Genomic DNA, 27605 nt, shown 5'->3' with positions numbered 1-27605 from the left:
GCTGCACTTTGAGCTCACTGCGCTCACGCGGGCTCTTGAGAAAAAGCCGCGCGTCTGATTCTCACGATACAGATATAAAACCACACACGCCACACATGTAGCACGCGCGCGCTTCTCGCGCACGCCTAAGCCAGCGGAGCCAGCTGCTCTGGGACATTCTTGTCATGTCTTCAACAACTTCAGTCCCCAGACACCCGCAGCGACGCGAGCCGGTTTGAAGACAGTTCCCCCAGTCGGACCGGTTGAGAGGACGCGGAGCGTCATTTCTCCTGCCAGACCTCGCTGAAACTTTTGTCGGTAAACACAACGCGGAGAGGCGGAGAGGCGGGCGCAGGACCCGCAGCCTGTGTGTCGGTCACCGGAGACGATGGGAGACTCTCACTAGATCCACTACGGCACGGAAACACCATGGCTGTGGACGGTAGGCAGCTTTCTGCGGCTTACATTTAAATGAATTCGTCGAAATTTCCCTTGACATAGCCTCCGTTCAATGGAAACTTCCACATAAAGAACGTTTGTTGGTTTAACTCAGTACTCGTATGGCCGGTTTGCCAGTAGTCGCGTATGCTGTCAAAACGCCTGCTGTACTATAATTTGAGAAAGAACATACTGTATGACCTTAAACATGGATATTCATTCTACCAAAAAACAGATTTAAAAAAACAAACCGTAGGAAACAATACTACACCTCTGAGTGGTGTATGGACGACTGTAGGGACATACAGGAGCGTTATGGTGTCTTTAGGAAACAGGAGGAGGATGCAGGGTGGTCTGCTGATGGTCCATGACTAGTGTCTCCAGTCTGACGGTGGGACTGTTGGGGTCAGTTATTGCATTTAAATTACTCTCTATTGGACAGCTACCATTTAACGTCCCACAGATAGATAGATAGCTAGATAGATAGACACTTTATTCATCCTAAAGGAAATGTTAGAGGTCTTATATGTGTACAATTGTATGTGATTAGCATCTTTTATTTTATTTTATTATGAATGCATCAGTCTTTGTAAAAAACAAAACAAAAGCACAGCTGGTGTAGCTTACAGTATGTGTTGCTCTCTGTTTAATCTACCTATCTCTGGATCAGATTCAACCAAAATACCAAGTGAAACATATTGCTGGCGGGCTTGACACTTCACCGCATGTTTAGTACGATTTTTGTTCACAGGTTTTTTTTTCTATCAATGCTGGCATATTATGTGTGTGCTTGTTGACGAGCAAAACTAAAGGAAGGGAAAAAAAGTCAGTCTGACAAGTGGTCTTAATTAAATGTGTTTAATCCCGGAAAGGGGCTCGTTTGTGGTTCCTGCAGCAGCCTGGGGAAATAATAACACTAAAGGGAGAGTTGATGCATACGCAGCCTTGGAGTTACACCTCAAAGAGACAGAAATCTCATACAGAGTTGTATTCATAATAATCTGGTGCTGCTGGTTTGCCTTGATGATCGCAGAATTCTCAGCGTTGCTCCGCTCTCAGTGGGAGATGTTGAGTGACAGAAAGGAGAGGCGCGGAAGCCAGAAAACCGAAAGACACTCTTTCATCTCTTCCAACCCTTGTCCCCCCCTGACAGTCTCTCGTTATGTCCTCTTTTGAAATTCTCATCTCACTTTAAGTATTTTTGAAAATGCACGTTAGCACGCACACGACACAAACACCGCTGCACACACGCTTCAGACACGGTAGGAAAATTCTTCCAATCTGGCACATGAATCAGTAATGACCCGTGGCTTTCTACCAGGATCTGTGCCAGTAACAGCATGTTTACTGTAGTTCCACACTTTCTTTAATTACTGGATGTTGGGAAGCTGCCTGCCGTTGAGAGAGTTTGGATGTTTGCCTGCAGGCCGCCTCGTAATGATGAGAAAGTGGCTCGTCTCACAGCTCCGACATTCACCTACAAGCTCTGCAAAAAGTAATAGTGTTAGCAGAACACTGACTTCCGTGAATTACTCATGAGTTTGTGCAAGCTCAGGTGACTGAACATTACCTCATGCCTGCTCACTATCAGTAAAGCAGGTACGAGCAGGTACTTCATAATGACATCATCCCTGAATGACAGGGTGTCTAGGTGGGTTTGAATCTGGCTTTTGCTTTCAAGTTGCGTAGAGTTGAGCATGTCTGATGCTGTCTTTACATTGTCAGTGGTTACATGTCGATCCAGCTGTCTAATCATTACACCTCCTGCTTTTATCTCTCCAGCGGCATCCAGTTTCAGTTTCTGCAGGCCAGCTGTGGAGTACAGGGCTCTGCCTGAGGGCTTCAAGCACCAGCTGAGTCGACGGACAGGTGGGAATCTAACCTGGCATGATGGGCGTGGCCAGAAAACCGCAGGAGGCAGGACAGTGAAGCTGCTGCAGCAGCCAGGCACAGACGCCCTCCAGGTACTGAACACCCACATGACCCCAACACGGTAGTGGGATATCCACTGGGTTATCCTTATTCTCCAAGGTCAAGCAGATATGGTTTAATATAAGAAATTTGTATTTTTGCTATAAAATCACTGTATCCTCTGCGTCATTTTTTAAAAATGGAAATCTATGCACGGTAGCATCCCCCTCGTGTTTCTTAAAATCTTTTCTCACAAAAAGGGAGGAGAATTAAAATGTCTCTGATTTCAAATCACTAAGTGCAGGCATTTGGTTTGTGTGAATCTCAATTGAGCCAAAAGTGATCCTTAATATTTAATTGAATAATGAAAATCCTTTTTGTGATTCAAAACAACTGTAGTGGTCGCATCAAACGGAAGAAGAGAGCATTATAGCTCCATGACAAAAGCAAGGAAGGAGCAGTGTTGTGTGTTTTCCTTTCCGTTGTCAGTCCCACTGCGTTCTGACATAAAGTCATGCTGACACAGAACACATCTAATGCTTACTAAAGAATTCATCAAAACAAATATTTTCCTCGTCTTATCAACATGAGCATACATGGAAATGATCCTCAGTGGTGTTCAGTAAGTCTTTGCTCAGATTTCTGGACAGAAAAGTCTGAAAGCAAAAAAAAAAATCATGGTCTGGCAAATGAGGCCGGTCACCACACATTGTTGCAAATGGACACTTTGATAGCAGAGAATGGATGTTGCTCTGTCCCTAGGGGCTTTATGGGCTCTAACAGCCTTTTAGTATGGCTTTAAATAGCACTGGGCCTCCAACACTTGCGTTATACTGCAGCAACACTGTTGACTGGCAGCAGAATGAAACAGAATTTAGTTTGATACCGGATGCTTGACGGTATTCAGCCTATTATTGTTACAGCGTAAGAAACAGCGTGCTAAGCGTTTTTTTTTTAACGTGAACCATCGTCAGGTCCACTTCCAGTAGCTTTTGCTCCTGTTTTAGCTTCATTACACTGGCTCCCAGTATGTTTTAGAATTGACTTAAAAATTATATTGATCACTTTTAAAGCTCTTCATGGCCTCTCGCCTTGTTATATTTCTGACCTTTTAGTCCCATATACACCAGCACGCACCTTGAGATCCTCGGGCAGAGGTCTGCTATCTGTTCCAGAGTCTCGAATGAAAACTAAAGGGGACAGAGCGTTTGTTGTCAGGGCCCCAAGGCTCTGGAACAGCCTGCCCGAGGACATCAGGTCAGCTGAGTCAGTCAACTCTTTTAAGTCGCTTCTTAAAGCATACTTTTATAGGAGAGCCTTTCCCGATCTTATTTGACTTTATTTTATCCCTTTTATTTTCATTGTTTTTTACAAATTTTATATTTAACTGTATTTCAGTCTTTCAATGTTTTTATGCTTTTGTATTTTTGTATTATTGTCTCTTGTCTTTACACTTGTTAAAGCACTTTGTAACTTGTTTTTGAAAAGTGCTCTACAAATAAAGATTATTATCATTATTATTTCTGTTCCAGTTTAAATTTTATATTTGAGTCGATATTTGTTTTGTGATCTGATAACAGAATTGCCTGCTCGCTGTCAAGAGAGACGATCCATTTGTGCTATAAACTGTCCTCATTTAAAGCCCTTGGTCGCTAGTCAGAAAGCCCATGTCTTTGTCTTCACCCTATCAAAGACTCTTTAAAAAGAAGTAATGAGCTGAAGCCAAAGCCGCAAACACAGAACTGGGCTGGGCTGATAACAGAGTAGTACACAATGCATGGTTTGTTTGCTCCAATCCTCTTGGATGCACATAATGTAGTGGCTGGTTTATTTTTGTTTTGAGGAACACAAACTTAGTCAGGGTTGTGTGTTTGGAAGGAACATGTTAAGTTCAGTACTTTCACTTCTTCCACAGTTTCGCTTTTCATGCTTTAGCTGGTTTTATTGACTCTTATTCTACAAGTTGTACTTGTATCCACTCTGCAACCACAGACTCCTCACTAGTATACTGTAAACCACTTAAAACCAGAACCACTCATTATAGTCTCTCTCACCAACACAAGTCATTCAGTTGGACATTTTTGGGGGATTTTGGACTGTTGAGACCAAACCAGCTATTTTCTTATTATCTTTGGCTTTAGAATATTGTGATTTGTGACATTTTTCATACTTATCTGACATTGGATTGGTCAAATAATGTATCACTTACTTGACTTGAACGCTGTCTGTATAAGACAACGGTTTATTTCTGATGAATTGAGGAAACTGCCTGCTTCATATGAAATGTTTAAGAAACATTACAATGCCATTACAATAACTCTTGAATTTAGTGCTACACAGTGTGAGAAGTACCGGCCATTGTGTGATCATTCAGAATAGAGGCATCCACACAAAGGCTCAATTCACAAGTCAAAACATTCACATACTGACTCACAAACAGCAGCAATGCAGGGCTTTGCAGAATGCATAAGGAGCTGAACGGTACATGTCAAATGACAGAAACAGACACCCAGTGTTCTTTAAGTGTAGAGCAGGAAGTATAAAAATAAAATAAATTGTAGGACCATGGTGGATTGGAAGCCAGTCAGGAGGCAGAAAACTAAACTCTTGCTGCTCTGAATGTGTCTTTTTTTCTTTGTCTTCCTGTTATTTTGATCCCCATTAGCTCCATGTGCTGTGACAACAGCAGTAGCTACTCCTCCGGACGCTCACACGTATTTATGATACAGAGTTTCTGACATCCCTTCTCACAGTATGACTCAACAATACAAACACTGATACAAAACATCACAACAACTCACGCTAACCACAAATACATCTCCATCAATATTACATTTTTTAGGAGCAAAACTAGTTCTTTAAGCAGCTAAATCCTCTCCTTTTAAAGAAAACCTAGTAAAGAATCCCAATATACTACTATTGTTTGATTCTTTTCTCCTCTTTGTATTAAACTGGTTTTACATGAGGGGAAATACAAGTATCCTCATATGTGAAACAATGTCTGTCTGGAAAGAATACCAATAAAAGCTGTTTTAATTGTGGTGATATTTTGCGTAAAACGCAGTAGGGCGTAACGTATTCTCTTGTTTTACATTTACACAAGGCTGATGATTATTCATTGTTTCTTCTCTCTGTGTGGGCAATGAAGTGCCATGCGAGCTGCTTTGTTCTGTGCTACGTGTAACCTATTTCTTTTCGGTGTGTTGGACAATATTACTCACAACAATCACGGATAATGAGACTTGAACCATGTGTTTGGTTTAATTGCTAGACATTAAATTAGCAGGGAGCGAAATCAGCTGGGTTTTTGTTTAAGCTTGTAAGAGTATGTTGAAGAACAACTCATTATGTTGGATTTGAAGCCACATAAGGACATATTTCCCAAAGAGGAAATGTTATTGTTTATGGCTCTGGATGAGTCTTTCATCGGATCACGTGATGGATAATGAGTAGCTATCAAATGGATGGACTAATACAAATGGACACAAAAAACACTTATTACAATGTAAAAATGCACAATACTGAAACCTTAGCTTCAGAAGAGAAATACATTAATAAGATGGCATTTAAATATATTAGTAATTGTATTTTAAGAATCATACAGTACCATAATAAGAAATGTTCCTCTAAATCAGATAGAGTCATCAGTCTGACACATTAAGCAGACTTCTAGCAAAAGTCTCGCTCCACAAGAAAGCCAGCCTTTTTTCCTCTTTCCTTTTTTTGAAGCCCCACTTTCCTGCATCTGAGAAAATTTTGAGTTGGAGAAAAGCTGAACCTGCTGAATTATTAAAAACTGATTGACTGATCAAAGGCCTAGTTTGATTATTCCTTCGTAGGTTTACATCCTGTACTTCTCTCAAGACTAAAGAGCTGGATCACACTGACCTACATGCCCCCCCTGCTGTGATGTTGCTGTTGCTGGAGCTGCTGCTCCTGCGGCTGCATGTTCGCTGATCTCCAGACAACTCAGAAGTCTGAAGAAGATCTGCATACACATGTGGTCGCAATCATCCTTGTGTGTTTTTAATGAGTTTGAAACATTCATCATAGTCTTTATGCCAATCCTCTCATCTAACGCTTAGCTAGACAGCGGATATGTGTATTCCTCAAATTGAACTCTGTCTTTCTGCAGTACCGATCCAGTGACAGTTATGGGATATATCACACAAGCCCAACACAGCCCAGTCTGATCCGCCCTGTCGTGCTCTGGTCCCAACAAGATGTTTGTAAATGGCTGAAGAAACACTGTCCACACAACTACCTAACCTACGTGGAGGCGTTCTCCCAGCACGCCATCACAGGTCACACTGCTAAGATAATCACAAGACATAAGAATGGGAGATGGCTTTAAGAATCGCAAAATGAAAGCGACATTTTTTGTTGTTGCTTCCCCTCCAGGCCGTGCGTTGTTGCGACTGAATGGGGAGAAGCTGGAGAGGATGGGACTAGTACAAGAAACACTTCGGCAGGAGCTGCTGCAACAGGTGTTGCAGCTTCAGGTGCAGGAGGAGGGACGCAACCTGCAGCTGCTCAGCAGAAGCGAGGGTGTGTATTTTTACTTTTCACAACTCCATCCCGTTTGAGCTTTAGGGAAACACACGTGTTTGTCTGATACCACTCTCATGTCTGTAAATATAAAACTTCAGCTAGCAGTTTCTTAGCTTAGCATAAAGACTGGACACTTGAAAAAAGTTAGCCTGGCTCCATCCAAAGATAACAAAATCCACCTACCAGCACCTTTAAAGCTCACTAATCGGCAGGCTATATCTTTTTTATGTTTAATCTGTAGATTGTGAGGGGTTATGTGTGGACTGTTTTTTGGCTGGGGCCAGTGACTCTCTGGAGTTGCAACTGGTTGCCTGGCCAAACATTCTCTTAAGACATAATCCCTCTTACACTTCAGTTTTTGTAAGAATAAAACATTTGAGATAATGCCTGTTAATTAGTGAGCTTTCGAGGTGCTGGTGGGCTTTGGACAGAGCCAGGCAGTATTATATATTAGGACAGCCTACTCCCTTTGAAAATATAATTAAAAGTAAGGCCGTTCATTCTGTCGGGTAGGAAATATCTAAGAGGATGGCCTACTCTCTCTATAAATATGGTTAAAAGTAGGGTAGGTCATTCTGTCGGACAGGAAATATCCATCAGGATGGCCTACTCCCTCTATAAATGTAGTTTAAAGTAGATTAGTTCATTCTATTAAGTGGGAAATATCTATCAGGATGGCCTACTCCTTCTATACATGTAATTTAAATAGATTAGTTCATTCTATTAAGTGGGAAATATCCATCAGGATGGCCTACTCCCTCTATAAATGTAGTTTAGAGTACATTAGTTCATTCTATTAAGTGGGAAATATCTATCAGGATGGCCTACTCCTTCTATATACAGTATATCTATAAATGTCGATTTATAGAGGGAGTAGGCCATCCTGATAGATAGTAGGTTAGCGTGTGGCCGGGTTAGCGTAGTTGGTAGAGCGAGTGCATATGTATAGAGTTTTACTTCTCAACGCAGTGGCCATGGGTTCGACTCCGACCTGTGACCCTTTGCTGATCCTCTTTCCCCTTTCATGTCTTCAGCTTTCCTGTGAAAGGAAAAAGAAAATAAAAATAGGTTAGCGCATTCTGTCAGATAGGAAATATCTTTAATATATGAGCAGTTTTCCTCCATTTTCAGTCTTTAAGTTTCCCGTGTGTTGTAATTAGGTGTACGTTAGATCTTCTCATCTAACTCTCTGCCTCAAAGCAAATAAGTGTGCTTCCCAAAATGTTCAATTTGTGCTTTAAATATTTGGAAAAATCCCAAAAGCGTAAATCTTTCTCTCTGTCACAGGTTCCTTTGGAAGGATATCATAGCCAGATTGCTGGAAGAAGTGGAAATGATGGGATATTGACTCAAATAAAAATGTGAATTAGATGTGGGCTGCATCCAGCGAGCAGCAGCATGAGTTCCAGAGTGGGGATGTTGAGTGGAAGTTGGCAGCCTTTCATTCCCTCTCTGCACAACAGACACAGACACGGACACGGACTGACTACGAACTGTGATGAAAAAGCACCGAGACAATCTGCTTTGTCGATTTATTGCTCTATTCTGTGATTCATTGTTTACCATTTCTCTCTTCCTCTCTCTACCTCTTTCTCTCTCTGTAAGACTTTTTTTATGTTAAAAAGCAAAACAAATAAATAAAAATATCAAAATATTAGTGCTTTTACTATTTTTTGTATTTTATTTTTCGCAAATGTCTACGTAAAGGTCAAGATTGTGTGACATTACCCTTGAAAGAGCAGCTGTGAGGAAGCACGTGATGAGGAACTACGTTACCCAGAATCCCACAGCACGGTTAAGGAATCCATCCATGGTTATAGCCGAAGCCGGCTCCGTGGTCGCAAGATCCCACCCGAACGGGAGTGCGGGAGAATGATGTCGACCCGCTCAGACAGGTACGCGATGCTAGCAGGATTTCCTACATGTGTTGGATTCTCTGGACCGAAAGGATTCATATTTAATTTGTGGTAGGTCTGCTGCAGAGTCCTGTTCCGGTAATGTAACACTTGCCACAATGACTCCACCTCCTCTAAACCAGCAGACGCACCTGACGTGTTTCCAATATTAATATCATTACATAACAAAAACCCTCTTTGTTACTATGTTTTAAGCAGTTGTGTCTAGTGACAGGGAGCTGTAGATTCATCACGTGTTGAAAACATGAAGCTCTTCAGAAGTAGGTGAGCTGCGGTTTGACATCAGTCGTGCGTCACCGACTCTGGTAAGAAACCACTAGAATAACTCTGCAATCTACTTTAACCCTTGTGTTGTCTTCACTTCCGGGACCCTCTCATATCCCTCGGGTCCAACTGACCCGGGACTTATTTGGGGTTTTAAAAACAATTCTGAAATACAATTTTACTTCCTAATCTATTAACAAATAGTCTTTATCTCAATTTTAAACAATTTAGATGACATATATGTTTAGGGAATGTAATCAGTCTCCACTGGGACACAATTAAAAATGGAAGTGGGGTTCGTTTTTTGTCATAAGGTTATAATTCATGTTAAAAATCCACTATGGAAACAACATAAGTGTCATATCCAGAATAATGTTCTGAATTGAGTCAGGAATACATGTTTATCACAGGAAATAAGGTGAGGCCATTGATTTTCAGGTAGAAAAAAATGTAACTTGTACCATTTTTCTTCTTATAAAAATATTAAAATCGGTCAATTCGACCCGAATACGATACAAGGGTTAAGTATACAGTCGTAAGATAGATGGGTCGGTTTTCATTATTATCACATTGTGCTTTTGAGTTCTTTAATTTAGAGTAACCTTAAAATAAAGAATGCAAAACCCCTAAACTATATCATAACAAATAACAAATGTTGCCCCCTATTAATTTTCTGCTACAATATTTCCCAGACAGTTTGAAGCTGACGTAGACTATGGTAGCTGCAAATAGGCAGTGGTGAAAGAAGTATTCAGACCATTTACTTCAGGAAAAGTATTGCAATACTACTTCTATGTACCAGGACAACTGACTAATCATTTCAGCCCTAGATCAAACTACCAAACTTCCTTTTAGCCAAAAAGCAGCTCCACCTCATCCAACTACAACACTGAACTGATGTTTATATTCCAGTAATACTCCAATAACATACATGTGATGAATATAGAGTAGAACTCTGAATAGTGTTGCATGATGAATACTTTTACTTTTGATAGTCAAATCATGTAAAGCTCGCTGATAATATTTACTATATGTGCTTTTAAGGATTATAGCTTGGGAGTGGAGAATCTTTATAATAAGGTATTTCTACTTTTACATAAAGATACCTCAATACTTGTGGTTCTTATTCTGTTTCTCCATATTGTAATTACAGTATAATATTGTTAATCTGGTCTTCTGTGTCTATGTACATGTATGGCATGTCTGTCCTGGAAGGGAGACCCCTCTTCTGTCGCTCCTCCTAAGGTTTCTTCCTTTTATTTTGTCTGTTAAGGAGTGATTTTTTCACCAAGGCTGTAAGAATGCTGTACATTATATAGATTGTACAGTTCTGTGAGGGCTGTATAAATACTAACTTGATCTACCTGAGTAGAAGAAAAAAAAATAGAGCAACAATTCCCTTTCTAAAACAATCTAAGACAGGGGCTTAAGACAAGGAAAAGACAAAGACAATTGGGGCTGAGGCCATTAGTCGATGAAATGATTCACAGAATGATCCGCAGAAAAATAATCGCCATCTATTGTAATAATCGATTCATTCTTTAAGTCAGTGTTTTAATGCTGGGACTCATGCTTCTCTAGGGGTTTCTGCTTTTCTCTGTTTTATATCGTTGTAGACTGATTACTTTTAAGTTTTAGACTTGGACAGACAACACAAGACATCTGGACACTTCATCTTGAGCTCTGGGGAATGTGATAGACATGTTACTATTTTCTCAGATGCGTCCTCCTGTTATCTTAAAGACTTGGGGCCTCTCTGTATATTTCATTATGGTCGTCCCTTTCTCCATGGATCACATGGGTTACAGTATTCTACAAGAGGAAGGATCAGTAGAAGACATTCGTCCCCATGTGCTCTTGCGTAGGGCTGAACGATTTTGGAAAATAATCTAATTGCGTTTTTTTTTTACCAATATTGCAATTTAATATGTGATTTGACTTTTAAGCTCTTTGTCTTCTGTATTATTCAACAAAGACAAGCAATACATCATTGTATAGCATGACCAACACAAGGTTAGATTGATTAAACAAAGGGTTCTTTTCTGGAGGCCAGGCCCCTATGTGGTGGTGAAATTAGATAATGCATACATTTATTTGAAGGACATCTTTTTATTTAAGTACTTCAATCACTGTAGTATGTTGTTGCACTGACCAAGCCACACTTCAGATTATTTAATTATTATTTAATAAACATATGTAAACATGTGGATAGCACATTGATTTTAAACACTGTCTTTGAACTTTACCAGACAGTTAAATAACTAAAAATATAGTATATCTATGTGTGTGTGTTATATACAGTATGTGTGTATAAATGTATACTGTATGTATGTGTGTGTATATATACACTACCGTTCAAAAGTTTGGGGTCACCCAAACAATTTTGTGTTTTCCTGAAAAGTCACACTTATTCACCACCATACGTTGTGAAATGAATAGAAAATAGAGTCAAGACATTGACAAGGTTACAAATAATGATTTGTATTTGAAATAAGATTTTTTTACATCAAACTTTGCTTTCGTCAAAGAATCCTCCATTTGCAGCAATTACAGCATTGCAGACCTTTGGCATTCTAGCTGTTAATTTGTTGAGGTAATCTGGAGAAATTGCACCCCACGCTTCCAGATGCAGCTCCCACAAGTTGGATTGGTTGGATGGGCACTTCTTGCGTACCATACGGTCAAGCTGCTCCCACAACAGCTCATTGGGGTTCAGATCTGGGGACTGCGCTGGCCACTCCATTACCAATAGAATACCAGCTGCCTGCTTCTGCTCTAAATAGTTCTTGCACAATTTGGAGGTGTGTTTAGGGTCATTGTCCTGTTGTAGGATAAAATTGGCTCCAATCAAGCGCTGTCCACTGGGTATGGCATGGCGTTGCAAAATGGAGTGATAGCCTTCCTTATTCAGAATCCCTTTTACCCTGTACAAATCTCCCACCTTACCAGCACCAAAGCAACCCCAGACCATCATATTACCTCCACCATGCTTAACAGATGGCGTCAGGCATTCTTCCAGCATCTTTTCATTTGTTCTGCGTCTCACAAACGTTCTTCTTTGTGATCCAAACACCTCAAACTTGGATTCATCCGTCCACAACACTTTTTTCCAGTCTTCCTCTGTCCAATGTCTGTGTTCTTTTGCCCATCTTAATCTTTTTCTTTAATTGGCCAGTCTCAGATATGGCTTTTTCTTTGCCACTCTGCCCTGAAGCCCAGAATCCCGCAGCCGCCTCTTCACTGTAGATGTTAACACTGGTGTTTTGCGGGTACTATTTAATGAAGATGCCAGTTGGGGACCTGTGAGGCGTCTGTTTCTCAAACTAGAGACTCTAATGTACTTATCTTCTTGCTCAGTTGTGCAACGCGGCCTCCCACTTCTTTTTCTACTCTGGTTAGGGCCTGTTTGTGCTGTCCTCTGAAGGGAGTAGTACACACCGTTGTAGGAAATCTTCAATTTCTTAGCAATGTCTCGCATGGAATAGCCTTCATTTCTAAGGACAAGAATAGACTGTCGAGTTTCAGATGAAAGTTCTCTTTTTCTGGCCATTTTGAGCGTTTAATTGACCCCACAAATGTGATGCTCCAGAAACTCAATCTGCTCAAAGGAAGGTCAGTTTTGTAACTTCTGTAACGACCTAAACTGTTTTCAGATGTGTGAACATGATTGCACAAGGGTTTTCTAATCATCAATTAGCCTTCGCCAATGAGCAAACACATTGTACCATAAGAACACTGGAGTGATAGTTGCTGGAAATGGGCCTCTATACACCTATGTAGATATTGCACCAAAAACCAGACATTTGCAGCTAGAATAGTCATTTACCACATTAGCAATGTATAGAGTGTATTTCTTCAAAGTTAAGACTAGTTTAAAGTTATCTTCATTGAAAAGTACAGTGCTTTTCCTTCAAAAATAAGGACATTTCAATGTAACCCCAAACTTTTAAACAGTAGTGTATTATATATATATATATAATATATATATATATATGTATGTACTGTATATATATGTACTGTATATATATATTATTTATATTTTAAATGGCCTGGTTGTTACCCTTCTGCGTGGCAGTCTCCTCTGCTCCTTATCTACTGAGCTAACTAGCTAACCGCTAATCAGAGCTAATTGTTGCTAACCTAGCCTTCAGTTCCCCGTGCCTGTATCCATTAACTGCATGTATGGACTCAAGCCCAAAACTTCTTGATTTTATTAAAATGGCTGTTCAGAGTGGTTTGAATGACAGAAATCTGCTTAAGGTCAAGTCACGTGACCAAATCAAAGCCTTTGTGATTAGGAAATTGCGTTTTAACATATCACAATGTTGTTGCAAATGCAATGAATCGTTGAGCCCTACTTATCGGTGCCTATTAATATCAGCCAAGGAAGCTCTTTGCTTCCAGTGTTACAGTGATCCTCTTAGTGTGTCTCACACACACCACACACACACACAGAGAAAGTGCGACACATGGACAGCAGTATTGAGAGATTGTTCAGATGATCCACAGTTGCGTGAAGGGAAGCAGTAAAAGCAGACTAGAAACACATTTACACACATTTCAGACTTTTGGTCAGTGTTGCTCGGTCAGTTTTCACGTTGACAGATGAGCTGGGGCGTAGCAGGTCTGGTCTGAAGCCGATATGACTCTGCAGGACTGCGCAGGGGCCAGAATCTCTGGCTGCTGGTCCCTGAGGTCTGACCGCAGGTAAGATCTGACTATGTTGTATTGTTGTTGTTTCTCTCAGCGCAGAAAGCATGCTAGTTTTCCTTCTTTCTTTCTCCCAAAGCTCTTAAACACACTGTGGATGTTTGTGTGAGTGTGTGGTGTGTGAGATATAAATACTGTAAAGTCTCTGAAAAGGGGTTGTTGAAAGGTCGGAGGAAGTGCAAGAGTTTTTAGGGATTCTGGTGGGTTTTGTTTGTGCTCAGCCACAGAGGGTTGCCTGTAGTGTCTCTTCAGTTTGTGTGCATATATGTAGTTACAGTAAGAAGCAAACAAAGTTACTAATTTGGTTTCTAATTAGTGCCTGTGGGAATGAAGGCGTTCCTAAATGTAGCATCAGACTGTGACTCAACAACTTGGCTGACTTCCATTTGTTCCATAGTAAACAGAGAGTGAGAGCCTAATCTTAATCACAGGGATTTAAAACTGGGACTTGTCCTTTAGAGCATCAGCAGCATTTACACAATCCATGAATTAATCTGCTGGTTATTTTCTTGATCAATCAATATCATGTTTGGTTTGAAAAAACTGTGACTATCATGATGACCTAGAGCTCATTGACATGGCTTGTGTCATCTAACAAGCTGTCCAAACCTCAAAATGATTTAGTTTTCTGTCATTTTTGTTATGCAATGCATTAGTTTTTTGAAGTTATTTGTGTGTTTTCTATTTGAAATCTTAATCTGTAAAGTAACTACATCTTTCAGATAAATGCAGTGCAGTAATGTACAATATGTCCCTCTGAAATGTAGTGGAGTGAAAGACTACAATGTCAAGTACCTTCAATTTGTGCTTAAGTACACAGCAGCTGGACAGCATACAGCCAGGTCCACTTATTTTTTTTGAGTTTTTAGCTGCCTCTGACGGACTTCATCAGTGGATGGAATTTTCTCAGTATAGTAGCGGTGCACTGAGGAAGCTCCATCAGCTGAAGAAGACTGCGATATGGTTAAAGGGTCGTACAGCAATTACATTTATTAAATAACACCTGTATTTCATGTGTTGTCAAATCATCGACCAAGATAATATGATGATCCTTACATCTTACAGTCATGGTGTGTTGTTGAAGAGGACGTTTGGCAGTTTTTTGATGTTGCAGACTGGATGGAGGCCATCCATTTGTACACCTGACTGTGTAGACTCTGTGTTCAGGCTGTAACCTGCCCGGCTGTTTGCTGTTTTGCAGTGGGAGCGGGGAGGACTCGTTAGACCGGCTCCTGCCCCCCCCGGGGGCCCCTCGCAGGAAGAGCACCTCACTGAATACAACTGATCCTCCTCTGCTCCGCACAGGCACACGCACCGTCTACACCGCCGGACGACCTCCCTGGTATGACGAGCACGGAGCCCAGTCAAAAGAGGCCTTTGTCATCGGTATGACACTCGCTGACGGTGTTTTCACTCCTCCTGACTCTTTTCTTCTTTCATCACCTCCGTGCCAAATTGTGGCTTTGAGCTGCCGAACCTGTGCTTTTCTGTCTTCATACACCCATAAACACTCCAGTGCTATCACACATGCATGCCGCCAGACAACATTAGACACACTCTGAAAAACACACATAATGGGCCATTGAAATGCTGTGTGGATCTGCAGGGTTGTGTGGGGGCAGCGCCTCAGGGAAGACCACCGTGGCCAATAAGATCATCGAGGCTCTGGATGTGCCGTGGGTTGTGCTGTTGTCTATGGATTCTTTCTACAAGGTGAGGATCCCATGCATTTTAGTCTTTTTTATGTCTATTTTGTTTGTCTGTCACGTATTATCTGTGGATTTATTGTAGTAAGAAATTAAATGTTACATATGAATCAACATCCATTATACTGCTCTGCTGTCATATTTTTGAGCTAAAAAACTGTTGTGGTAACACTTTAGATCACAGCCTATATATAAAATATATACATTTAAAAAAATATATGCATTTTATTTATATATCCTATCCTAATAAAATGCCGTTTGTGCAAAATAGAACAACATAATAAAATTACAATAGACAATCCAAATTTCAAAAATGATACATAGTCTTTGAACATATCTAAAAAAGGTTAAGTCAAGCGGCGTCCACGTAAAGTTTGTTTTGTTCGTAAGTGGGTTTTTTTTATGTATCTAACAACTCTTGTGTGACTGTTCATCAAGAAAACACAAATAGTAAAGAAACGTGTTTATTGAATTGTTGGTGTGGATAAACCTTGAAATTAAACTATATAATTTGAAATGCTTACATTTTATGCAAGAGTACAATCAAAATAGACAGGGAGGCTCAAGACCTGAAATCGTATAAAAACATATTTCGTATACTTCTAGTCTAGACAAATGAAAAATCAATACAAAAAACTTAAACATGTAAACATTGGTAGACAACCGTTACATACAATAATTTCTATGTAAGTTCTACAGAAACAATACAGTGCCACGTGTTATTAGTACAGTTGGAATTATAGCTGCCATTTTGTTTTCATTTTATAATGTAAGCTAACTAAACCCACTATTTCAGTGCAGGTTCAAAACCATTGTATTTTACAATTCAAATAATAAGATGGGGTTTTAGTGGACCCATACTAAACCTGCAGTATTACCCCTCTTTCATTCATTTTTTAAAAGTATTGTCCATATGAACTAAACTAATTCAAAGTGAAGGTGGCTCTAGTGCAGTTTCTGAGTCCTCCTCTCAGCTCAAACAACTGCTGAGCACGGCTGGAGAGAGAGAGAGAGAGAGAGAGAGTCCCGGGACGACCGAAGGTCTAGCACTGACTCCTGAGTTACAAAAAGAGAGAGAGAGAGAGAGAGAGAGGAGAGAGGAGAGCCAGAGGGAGGCACACAGCTATGCTTGTGGAACACAAACAACAGGGTTATTGAGAAGCACTGGCTTTCAGAAATGATTCGTGTCTGCAGGACTACAAGACGGAGAGCGACCCACCAGCTGGGCACCTAATTAAAAGTTAAGACAAAAAGATGAGTTTGGGATTTAAAGGCCTCAACAGACTCAGATTGTCTGATGTTGATAGGGAGGTTATTCCAGAGGAAGGGGGCCCTATCTGGGGACAGACAGTAGCCCTGTATTCTGAGAGTCCGGATAGGAGTATAAGGTCGAAGGAGATCACACAGGTAGCTTAACAATTACAACTTTGTATTTCATCAGACGCACTTTAATCTTGAGAAGCTAAAAACTGGTGTAATAAGGCCAAATTTTCCAGTTTTAATTCAGATTCTTGCTGCAGAATTCCGGAACCATTTTCACTTAAACACTTAATTATAAAATGTAATAATAATGATATGTTGATTTACCTTTAGCACACAGCTGAAAGTGGGAAGAGCTTATACACTATTCATTTTCCTTTATCTATCTCTATGACAGGACATAAAAGCATCTGTTTAACTTCAAATTAACCTTTGTTGCCCCCAAGGGGAAGATGTTTCCCCTCTCGCAGTAAAACACAGAACATAAAACATAATAAATATATTAAAACATATTACACAGTATTTTATGCTGTATAACCCAGAACACAAGCTGACGTAAAACAATGTACAAAGACACTGTAACATAAAAACTAGAGAACATACAGTTCACCCCCAAATCAAGAATACATATTTTCTTCTTACCTGTAGGGCTATTTTTCTATCTACCTTTTTTTGGTGTGAGTTGCCCAGTGTTGGAGATATCGTCCGTTAGCGCTACTAACTGATACTGCAAGTTCACCTTAACTAGCTAATGCTACAGCTCAGCCGAAGAGGACGCCATTATTGTTTACATTTTGCATTGTCACAGCCTCTCGTCCATTAGTACGCTAAGTTGCAGTTGGTGTAGTTCATCAGAAAGAAAATAGTTTCTACACAATTTCTGGAAGAGACATTTCTATTGAGTTATTCACATCTTTATATCATCAGTTATGCCGTGAAACTGTGAACGTTGATGTTTTACAGGTTTTATCCTCAGAGGAGCAGACTCTGGCAGCGAGTAACGACTACAACTTTGATCATCCGGGGGCTTTTGACTTTGAGCTGCTGGTTGCCACCCTGCGAAAGCTGAAGCAGGGCAGGAGTGTGAAGATCCCTGTGTATGATTTCACCACACACGGAAGACAGAAAGACTGGGTGAGTTGGGGTTTTATCGAGGTGTCTCGGTTCCACAGAAAACTCCTCATTGATGATTTTAGAAAGAAGAACGTACAACACAATGTTCTTCAGTTCTTTGATGGATTGATGTTTTAAAGTTGAAATTATATTATAGACGTAAGAAAAACATTTATTTGAAAAAAAAAAAAAGTTTTTCAAAGTGACATCTTAAAGGGGCACTATGCAGGCGCTATTTGCTCGCAGTGTTCTTTATAGCGCTCCCCCTGCTGGTTTCTCGATAGAGCTCTCCCTACAGGTTTCTCTATGGAGCCCCCCTACAGGTTTCTCTGTAGAGCCCCCTACAGGTTTCTCTATACAGCTCTCCCTACAGGTTTCTCTATAGAGCCCCCTACAGGTTTCTCTATACAGCTCCCTCTACAAGTTCCTCTATAGAGCTCCCCTACAGGTTTCTCAATATATCCCCCCCTACAGGTTTCTCTATAGAGCTCCCCCTACAGGTTTCTCAGTACAGCTCCCCCTACAGGTTTCTCTATGGAGCCCCCCTACAGGTTTCTTGATAGAGCTCTCCCTACAGGTTTTTCTATGGAGCCCCCCTACAGGTTTCTCTATAGAACTCCCCCTACAGGTTTCTTTATAGAGCTCCCCCTACAAGTTTCTCTATAGAGATCTCCCTACAGGTTTCTCTATAGAGCCCCCTTCATGTTTCTCTATAGAGCGCCCCCTACAGGTTTCTTTATAGAGCCCCCCCTACAGCGCGGAATAGATATTTGGCTGCTCCTATGTTCACTTGTGTCTGACTCCTCCCTCGGTCCCCTGGTAGCAAGGGTGGTTTATCGGCTCACAGGCGCTAGGGGGGGAGTGAGACGACCACCATTCAACTTGAAGAAAAATCATATAACCAATGTAATGACTCCAAAGCTGTTGATTTAATGTAAATTATGCTAAAAAACAACAACTGCATAGTTCCCCTTTAAAAGTGAACTGAACTGAAGCAACTTTGAAGACTGTTAGTTTTCTCTCCTTTGTGCAGAAAAATGTGTACGGTGCCAGTGTAATCATATTTGAAGGGATTATGTCTTTTGCAGACAAAGAGCTTCTTCAGGTAAGGAAAAAGGTTTGTTTCTCTTTCTTTTTGAAGAATTGTTGTGTGAAGTCAAGCAATCACCACTAGGTTTTGTTGTTTGAGCAGCCGCTTTTGCTGAAGTGAATATTATTGAACCATTAGGGGGTGTTTGTTCTTCCCACCTGCAGCTCCTGGATATGAAAATCTTTGTGGACACAGACTCAGACATTCGGCTGGTGCGGCGTCTGCGCAGGGACATCACAGAACGTGGACGGGACATTGAAGGCGTCATCAAGCAATACAACAAGTTTGTGAAGCCGGCCTTTGAGCAGTACATTGAGCCAACCATGAGGCTGGCTGACATTGTTGTGCCAAGAGGTGAGACTTCCTCATTACTAGAGACAACTTAGTAGTACTACTACTACTTACTAGTGCTACTTCTACTACTGCTTCTACAGAGAATAGAGAATTGGTGAGACATTGGTCTCTTCTTGTTTTTTCCTTCTAAAGTGGTGGGAATATGGTGGCTATTGATCTGATAGTGCAGCATGTTCACAGCCAGCTGGAGGAAGTGAGTAGCCAAAACACTGATTGTACATTAGAGGGTGGCGCCACCATGTGTCCTAAAGCTGTAACATACAGACAGAAGGAGAGACTCCCAAGTGCTTGTACAGTAACAGAACTTCTCAATCAAAAACGTTCAGACTTTTATTCCTCTCACTTTGGAAAATAAAGTTAAAGGAAAAGTCTGGTGTTATCTTATTTTGTTCTTATTCACAACAAATCCCACAAGCTTCTGACCACAAGGAGGTCAGAAGCTGCAGAAACTGTCAAAATTAAAAACAACACAGTGGAAATTATATTAATTCTACTTTATCATTCAGCATTTATCAACTAGCGGTGTAACAACACATCCATCTTGATTGATTTTTAACAATCCAATATTATCGATACATATTGTCATTTTTAAGCCTTAATTTTGAAAATCCCTCTTTATATTCTTTTTTTTTAATTAACAAGAGTAGTTTTTTCTTTATTTAAATGTCTGGAAGAGCTTAGTAATGAAATTGTATAATCATATTTAAGTTCATTTGTGTAAATATATATAAATGTTACTGATTGTGTTATATGACCTTATGTATTGTCTCGTATCATCACATGCACTTGAATTGAATCAAATCAAAATCGTGGCAGACCTTTTGATATCAGTAAATATTGTATCGTTGTCCAAAAAAAATGTATATCTTATCATAGTAAAACGTGTGATTCACATCCCTAATATTAACTAAAGAAATAGCACATTTTTCTGCTTGCAAGTGTACATACATTATCTGAAGGTGAAATGTTGGCATACAGTGTACCACTAAAGTAAAAGGGAGAGTCTTTACTATAACATGATGGACAGTAGATACATATTTAAAGGGGGCTTACGGTTCCTTTTACTGTTGTGAGTACCTTCTGCAAATCTTGCATTTCAAAATTGTTTCGTTAACTGAAGTGTTTCCACACTTTGGAACGATTCAGTTAACTCACGTCTCCTGAACAGCTGTGTTGCTAGGCTAGCACATGTTTGTCTACACGTATTTAATCTTTGCAGACCAACATTGTGTCAGAAAGAGGCAAAACTATCTAAGAGAAATAAATGAAAAGAGTCAATTAGTATTTTGCTAGCAGCTGAGCTTAACAAATCTGGTTAATTTATCTGTACCTACTTGGAACTGGAGTCAAACTGGAACTGGCTAACCCTAACCCACCCCAACACATGAGTGAGCTGCACTGTGGCACTGGGTGAAATACACACTGTACTCACTGTACTCATTTTGAGTCCTTCCCCGGCTGCTGTAAATACTAATCCGCAGCAGAAAATAGTCCACATCAAATGCACTAAATATTCTTGTAGTTAAAAAAAGTAAGCAGAAAACTACAGTTAAAAAACGAGACTATACTGTACATGTGTTACTAGTTTTTTTAAGATGTACATCTTTAGCAGCAATGAATGAGTTTGGGAGTGAGAAATGAGCTGTGGTCTTCTCACTATCTCCATTTTTCACTCTATTTTCTTGTCTTTCTCTGACCCTCTCTTTAAGCAGCGTGAGCTCACTGTCAGGTATGCCGATACGTATTTTAACTCTACCTTCTCTGGATAATAGTTATTGGAGATCTTTTACCCTATATTGCACCTAGCACATGCTAGTTCAAGACCGATGCAGTTGTCGATTTCCTTTCCAAATGCACCTGCGGCCATCTGTGCGCCCGTGGGCGTGCCGCTGGTCGTGCTTGGAGGTGTGTTCAGGTGCATTCTTGGCGTATTGCTTCTTGAGGCAGCGCGAAGTGGTCGCGCCGTTGACCGACAAAAACCTGGTCTAGAGTCAATAACGCAGCATTTCATTGTTATTTTAACAGCGCGTAAGTAAAATGACACTAGGCTCGTGCACACCGCGTGCACACTATGCTTGCTCCACTCACAGGGATGCGCAGCAGCACACAAACATGCAAAAGATTAAAAATAGAAATATTACAATGTGAAATAGTATTATGATATTTCACTTCACACACGAGCAGATCAGTTCTTCGCTCCTTCCTGCTCAGCAGATCCTCCATCATAATAGCAATCTGCCAATGTACAAACACACCTGGTTTTTAAAGGGAAGATGACACTCTGATTGGTTTATTGCATTTTGCACCCAAAACACACTTATGATTAATCAAACTAGCAAAAGTGGATTTGTACACGTCCTAAACGCGCCTGCGCCAGGCGCTTCGTGCCGTGCGCTTATATCGTTTAAATAGGCCCTTTTGTGTCGTTGTTGTGCACACGACTGGACCCTGACACTCTCTCTGGTCTGAATGATAACTCTCTGCCGTCTGAGTGTAGCAGAATAACACAGGAAACCTTTCGATCTGAACACCCTCTGCTCCGTCTCAGGGCGCTCCTGGCCTCCGCTCAGCAGACTCAGCCGCTGCCGCGGACGCTCAGCGTGTTGGAGAGCACGCCGCAGGTCAGAGGCCTGCACACCATCATCAGGTACCGCCCTGTGCTCACTGAATACAAGGAGTCCTCATAACAGTTCTCTCACATAATACGAGAGATAACTTTTCTTTTCGGTAATGCAGGAATAAAGAAACCAGTCGAGATGAGTTCATCTTCTACTCAAAGAGATTAATGCGTCTTCTCATAGAACATGCACTGACGTTTCTACCATCTCAGGTGGGTACACTGTGAAGTGAAAATTTCAGTGGATATATTCACTATTTCTATATTAACAATGGATCACATGCCTGGATGAGGTCGCTTGTAGTGATGAACCCACAGAGAATTATCACCGACTCTGCCGTTCCCTTCAGGTTTGGTTTTTTTAGCTCATTGTGTTTGGTTTTACAGCCCGCCGACTTTGACTGTTTGGCTTCTCTCTCACTGTCTAATCAGTGTTTTTTTTTTTTGCCTTCCAGCCAGCCGTCAGGTTTAGTTTCTGCCAACATAGTTTAAAAATCAAACTTGCAGAGACATGAAGCTTGCTTGAGATAATTATAATAACAACACCCTGGCCATAATTTTAATTATGTGTTTCTCACAGTTGTTGTCGCAGGGTAACAAAGCTGAATACAGGGACTATTTTAAAAACTTCAAGCACCCGCTCACCAGCTCAGGAGTCAACTTCCCAACTAATTATTTTCTCTATTCTCTGTTAGATGTTATTCTAAGTGCCCTTAAAACATCACAGCCGCGCTTTTCTTTTTTATCTAAAAATATCAACCCGGTGAATCAGTGTAGCCCGTTTGATAAGTTGTTCAAGTTGTCTTGTCTCGTTCAACATTCCCGCTTCATTTCAGTTTGCTCTTCTTTATAGAATGTGGTCTAGACCTACTCTATCAGGAAGGTGTCCTGAGATAACTTCTGTTATGATTCGACACTATAAATAGAATGAATGAAGTTAAATTTAATTATATCAGTGTTTATTGTTCCTCCTGTTCCTGTTTCTGAAGACAAAGCGTTTAAGCAGCCAACTCTCACATGTCAGTTGTCAAAGTTTGGAGTTACCAACAAGAAAGAGTTTTCAAAACCTGTTCTCCACAACGTACCTGACAAACAACAAAGGTGACTGGGAAAGTTCAAGTCTCTGCATGTTGATTTTAAAATGATTCTGACATGAACCAAAACCACTAGATTCCTACAAGGTATCTTGTAAAAAGTTCTTTGCAAAATTGTTGGTGTTAAAGTTAAGTGTAGTCAATTTGTGGTGAATGTCCCAAAGCAAACAATCCAATTCAATTTTATTTATAGTATCAATTCATAACAAGAGTTATCTCGAGACACTTTACAGATAGAGTAGGTCCAGACCACACTCCAGAATTTACAAGGACCCAACAGTTCTAGTAGTTCCCTTGTGAGCAAGCAACAGTGCGACAGGGGTGAGGAAAAACTCACTTTTAGGCAGAAACCTCGGACAGACCCAGGCTCTTGGTAGGCGGTGTCTGACGGGCCAGAAAACTGTCCTTTTCTGAGACACAACACATATACAGAAATGCGCCTTGCATAGATACATCGATATATTGACTCTTTTCTTGTATCTGCATCCACGGGAGTGTGTAGTAAAACATCTTCTGTATCTTCTACCAGCCGTCTGTAGTCCAGACTCCACAGGGCTATGAGTACGAGGCCGCAGTTACAACGGGAGAGGGGTGAGTGATGTTTTAAAAGGTCTCGTTAACTTCCAGTCGAGTGTGTCCGCATTGGGTTTCTGTCATCACACTTGCTCGGCCGCCTTGTCTCCACAGATCACCGGTGTGTCGGTCCTGCGGGCGGGAGAGACCATGGAGCCCGCCCTGAGGGCCGTGTGCAAGGACGTCCGCATCGGCAAGATCCTCATCCAGACCAACATTGACTCAGGCGAACCAGAGGTAGAAAAACATGAGTCACTTTGGGCCAAATGCTCCTCACATCCATGTCTTCAAGATGATCTTGTGAGATTTAACACGATAGGATAGTGTCATAAAAAATCGCATCAATCAAAAGATACACATTTTTGGATTGTATTTATTTATTTTTTTCCCCCCCCCCCTTCTTCCACATGATGTGTGTCTCCGTGGTAACTACCCTTCCTGCTTTTGTAACCATGGTAACCTGTCTCCTCCTCTCTGGCCTCTCGCCAGCTGCATTACCTGCGTCTGCCCAAAGACATCAGCGAAGATCATGTCATTCTAATGGACAGCACGGTCTCCACCGGAGCTGCTGCCATGATGGCAGTACGTGTCCTATTGGTGGGTGGATATTAACATCATCATTCTTCAGTAAGACAACAGGAGGAGCCCCTCTCTTCTTGGTCTGTCACATGTATTGCATTACTTATCTGGGTGGTTATTGATTGGATGTTTATTTTTTCCCCCGGGGAGGTTAGATTAGATCAGAGTGCCTTATTTCTGCAAAAAAAAAAAAAGTTAAATATTTCCCTGCCTTTCTACTTACTCATTATCCCTCTGATGATGATCAGGCAGGCACTGACAGTTGTTGCTGTGATATGTGTGTGTGTGTGTGTTGTGTGTGCTGAGTAGGATCACGAGGTGCAGGAGGAGAATATCGCCTTGGTGTCGCTGTTGATGGCGGAGCTCGGGGTTCACTCTGTGGCCTATGCCTTCCCGAAGGTCAAAATCATCACCAGCGCTGTGGACAAGAGTCTGGACGACTTGTTACATGTCATTCCCGGTATCGGTAAGCCGTTACACACACACACACACACACACACACACACACACAACACTTACTCTTTCTGTAACTGTGCGGTTAAATCAGACGGCATGTGTCTCAGACATTCTGTCCAAAGTAGAACTAATTTGACCACGATATCATCACGATACTTATACCACGATACGATATTATTGCAATTTGAAACATATTGCAATTCACAACCTTTTATCCAACTTCTAATTTTTCCCAATTTCAAATGATGTTCCCGAAAGGAAACTTAGTCAACATCTGTTTTATCTAAAAAGAAACATTTCCCTGTTTGTTCATATCACTTCTTTTATTGCTGCAAAATGGGACAAACTGACCAACACATATATAATAAAAGATGCATACATGGCGCCTGTGTATCGATACAGTATTGCCATGGAAAATATCGCGATACTATGCTGGATCAATTTTTTTTCCCCCACTTCTGATGTTGAGTCGCTCCAAATTTGCTGCACTTCAATTTGAATAAGATTATTAAACATAAAACATTTCGTAATATTTTTTTTTTTTTCAGCACACATCCCCGTCCTCAGTGTGTAAACTATGTCCACGGTCTTTGCAGACGATGAAAGATAATAAACGTTTGGGTTTCAAGTTGAAGGGTTTCATTTCATGTCTCAGCAGATTCTAATTTTATGCTTGTGTCACTTCAGATTTGAAGCGAGCTCTGTTCTCGATCAGCACTGCAACTAAACAAAACAATATGCATATCAGATGCGTGTCCAGTCCGTCGCTTGCCAACATAAATAATTACATATCATTACATAATTAAACATTACTTGCAGACATTAAGATGGGTGTTCAATGTACTATGTTAAACCAATTAATCAGTCTCTCCCTTTGCGAATCAATTACAATTTCATCAGTTTAGTAAACAGTCACTGAGCTCTTATTTCCGAACCTTCCAGCCGTTGCAGCTGTTTAGTTTGACTGTGTATTCATGCTGTTCTTTTCATTTATTTTCTTCAGCCTCTAACCCGCTGATACACAGCCGCTCTGCGTCCACTGTTGTGTGTTTTCAGGGGACTTTGGGGACCGGTACTTCGGGACAGACGGGTCCGACAGCTGGAGTGACGAGGACCACGAGCATCCGTCATGCTGACACACATCTGTGAGCCACTGTGAAAGAAAATATAAACAGTACTTGAATACACCCGTTATTGTGCATCCTCCCCTCCAGACATAGACCAGCCTAGCAAACGTTTTGCGTACATGAACTTTTGTACTTTTATACAAAGGATGGGTCACAGTCGAGTTGTATGCAGGAAGGATATTTTGTTGTATTTACAACTGAGTGTTCATAATTTTCACACAGAAGGGTCACAGAGGTGAAACAGTGCCGTTGCCTTTGAGGTACAATGATGCAATAACAACATTATTATATACTACATGTTTTATCCAGGATTGCACCAACTGTAGTAATTTACTAGTCTGGCTATACCAGACCAAGCCATGCTCAATAGATTTGAGATTGAGCGTTGGTCTGGGGAGTCTGCTCTGTATTTTCATTGCACAAGAGGCGGGACCAACGGGCGTCGTTCAAATGACTCTGTACCCAATGGGAAAGTCTTTTAACCAATCAGACCAATCATTTAAAAGCGACGCAACTTGAGAAACGAGTTCAAATGAGTTGTTTTTAATTGTGCAACAAATGGAATATGTTTTTCATCCAGATGGTTAGAGGAGTCTTCGAGGTCTCTGGAAATACCTTCAGAACAGTGTTTAAGTGTTGTTGAATTGTTGTTTTGGAAAATATGGGACACCAATGTAATGTTATTACATGAGAGGCACAAACTGCGGCTAATTGAATATGAACAGCTGGTGCAACCGGCTCAAAAATAAGCTCTAATATGAATGCATTCATATGCCGCTCCAGTAGAAACATTTATATACACATACGTATATTATGTAATAAACACAAATCTAGAGTGCGGTAGCTGTCAAAGATTTTATGTGATGAATTAATTATTAACATATTAATCTACCACAAATCTCAGTCTTGTAGGTTTACACATCCACAATAGGTGTAAAATGCCTATAATTATATACAATGATACAGCTTAAATTCAGGGTTTAAGAAAACATCTAATTCAGGGGTTGTTTTCATTTCTCACTGCCTCTTTCTACTCAACATGTTTTTATTATGTGTCTGCACTGATCTACCAGCTGTAGGTCAGATCATCAGAGCGAGGTTATGGAGGGTAATATGCTCACTTCTGAATATTTTCCACGGTGCTCTGACTCTCAGGGTTCAGATACAGGCTGTCCAGCTCCCCCCCTGTGATGCACTTTAAAGCCTCAGGGGGTCACTATAGCTCACAATTTGCTTCTCTCCGTGTGATTTATAGCGTGTCCCTTTTGAGAAATCACTGTGGCTTCACAGTACAGAAGAATGCAAACAGTCTCACCTGAATCGCCTCATTTATACAAGTTAAAATATGTTGATATTTGGTGCGATGAATGGCAGTGTAGCAGTCACATTAATGGTTTGACCAGTCTGATCCAGTGCAGAATACAGGGTGTTAAAGCTCAGTTACAAACATGTGAGCTAATTATCCGAATGGGATTTCAGCGTTACAAAACCAGCAATAAAAACCTTGAGCCTCCCTAGGCCCCTTCCCCCCCCCTCTCAGTTTGTTCTCATAGTTTACTCCAAACACGAACACAACCTCGTGATCCGTTGGTAAAAATAATGATTTTATGACCTTTTATGCTCAGTCTGGGATCCTGGAGTCTTTTCCCTTGCCATGTACCTACAATGAATCTGGCAAGTCTCATTCATGTATTTATTCAGTCATTCACGCTCCTCACAGTGAGACAAAGGCGTCACAGAAGCTGTGAACGTTGTCTCATCTTCCCACCGACAGCATCTCCTCTCCTACACGTTTGTTTTGGGCTGCTCCTCACCGAGCGGGTGACACTGTGATCACGGATGTCTTACGACGCACGCTGTATTCTCC

At 40.9% G+C, this 27605-nt stretch overlaps 2 protein-coding genes across 2 annotated transcripts; both read left to right on the top strand.

Annotated features, from left to right (window-relative positions):
* Positions 1 to 144: 144 nt before the first annotated feature.
* On the top strand, positions 145 to 8513 carry samd10a (sterile alpha motif domain containing 10a). The gene is made up of 5 exons (XM_032520111.1): positions 145 to 421; positions 2200 to 2381; positions 6464 to 6632; positions 6730 to 6876; positions 8167 to 8513. Exons 1-5 carry the CDS (start codon positions 409 to 411, stop codon positions 8187 to 8189), a joined length of 534 nt encoding a protein of 177 aa, XP_032376002.1. The 5' UTR covers positions 145 to 408; the 3' UTR covers positions 8190 to 8513.
* A 4972-nt stretch (positions 8514 to 13485) lies between these two features.
* uckl1a (uridine-cytidine kinase 1-like 1a) lies at positions 13486 to 25837 on the top strand. The gene is given in 15 exon segments (XM_032520121.1): positions 13486 to 13766; positions 14971 to 15155; positions 15376 to 15482; positions 17699 to 17869; positions 18882 to 18953; positions 19103 to 19292; positions 19424 to 19485; positions 21005 to 21021; positions 21841 to 21939; positions 22029 to 22122; positions 23533 to 23598; positions 23691 to 23813; positions 24066 to 24173; positions 24465 to 24621; positions 25668 to 25837. Coding segments are annotated over 15 exon segments (1596 nt in total). The 5' UTR covers positions 13486 to 13701; the 3' UTR covers positions 25748 to 25837.
* The last annotated feature ends 1768 nt before the right edge of the window (positions 25838 to 27605 follow it).

This window comes from Etheostoma spectabile, chromosome 7 (assembly GCF_008692095.1).
Source record: "Etheostoma spectabile isolate EspeVRDwgs_2016 chromosome 7, UIUC_Espe_1.0, whole genome shotgun sequence".
NCBI classification, from domain to species: domain Eukaryota; kingdom Metazoa; phylum Chordata; class Actinopteri; order Perciformes; family Percidae; genus Etheostoma; species Etheostoma spectabile.
This window is presented reverse-complemented; position numbering and strand designations above follow the sequence as displayed.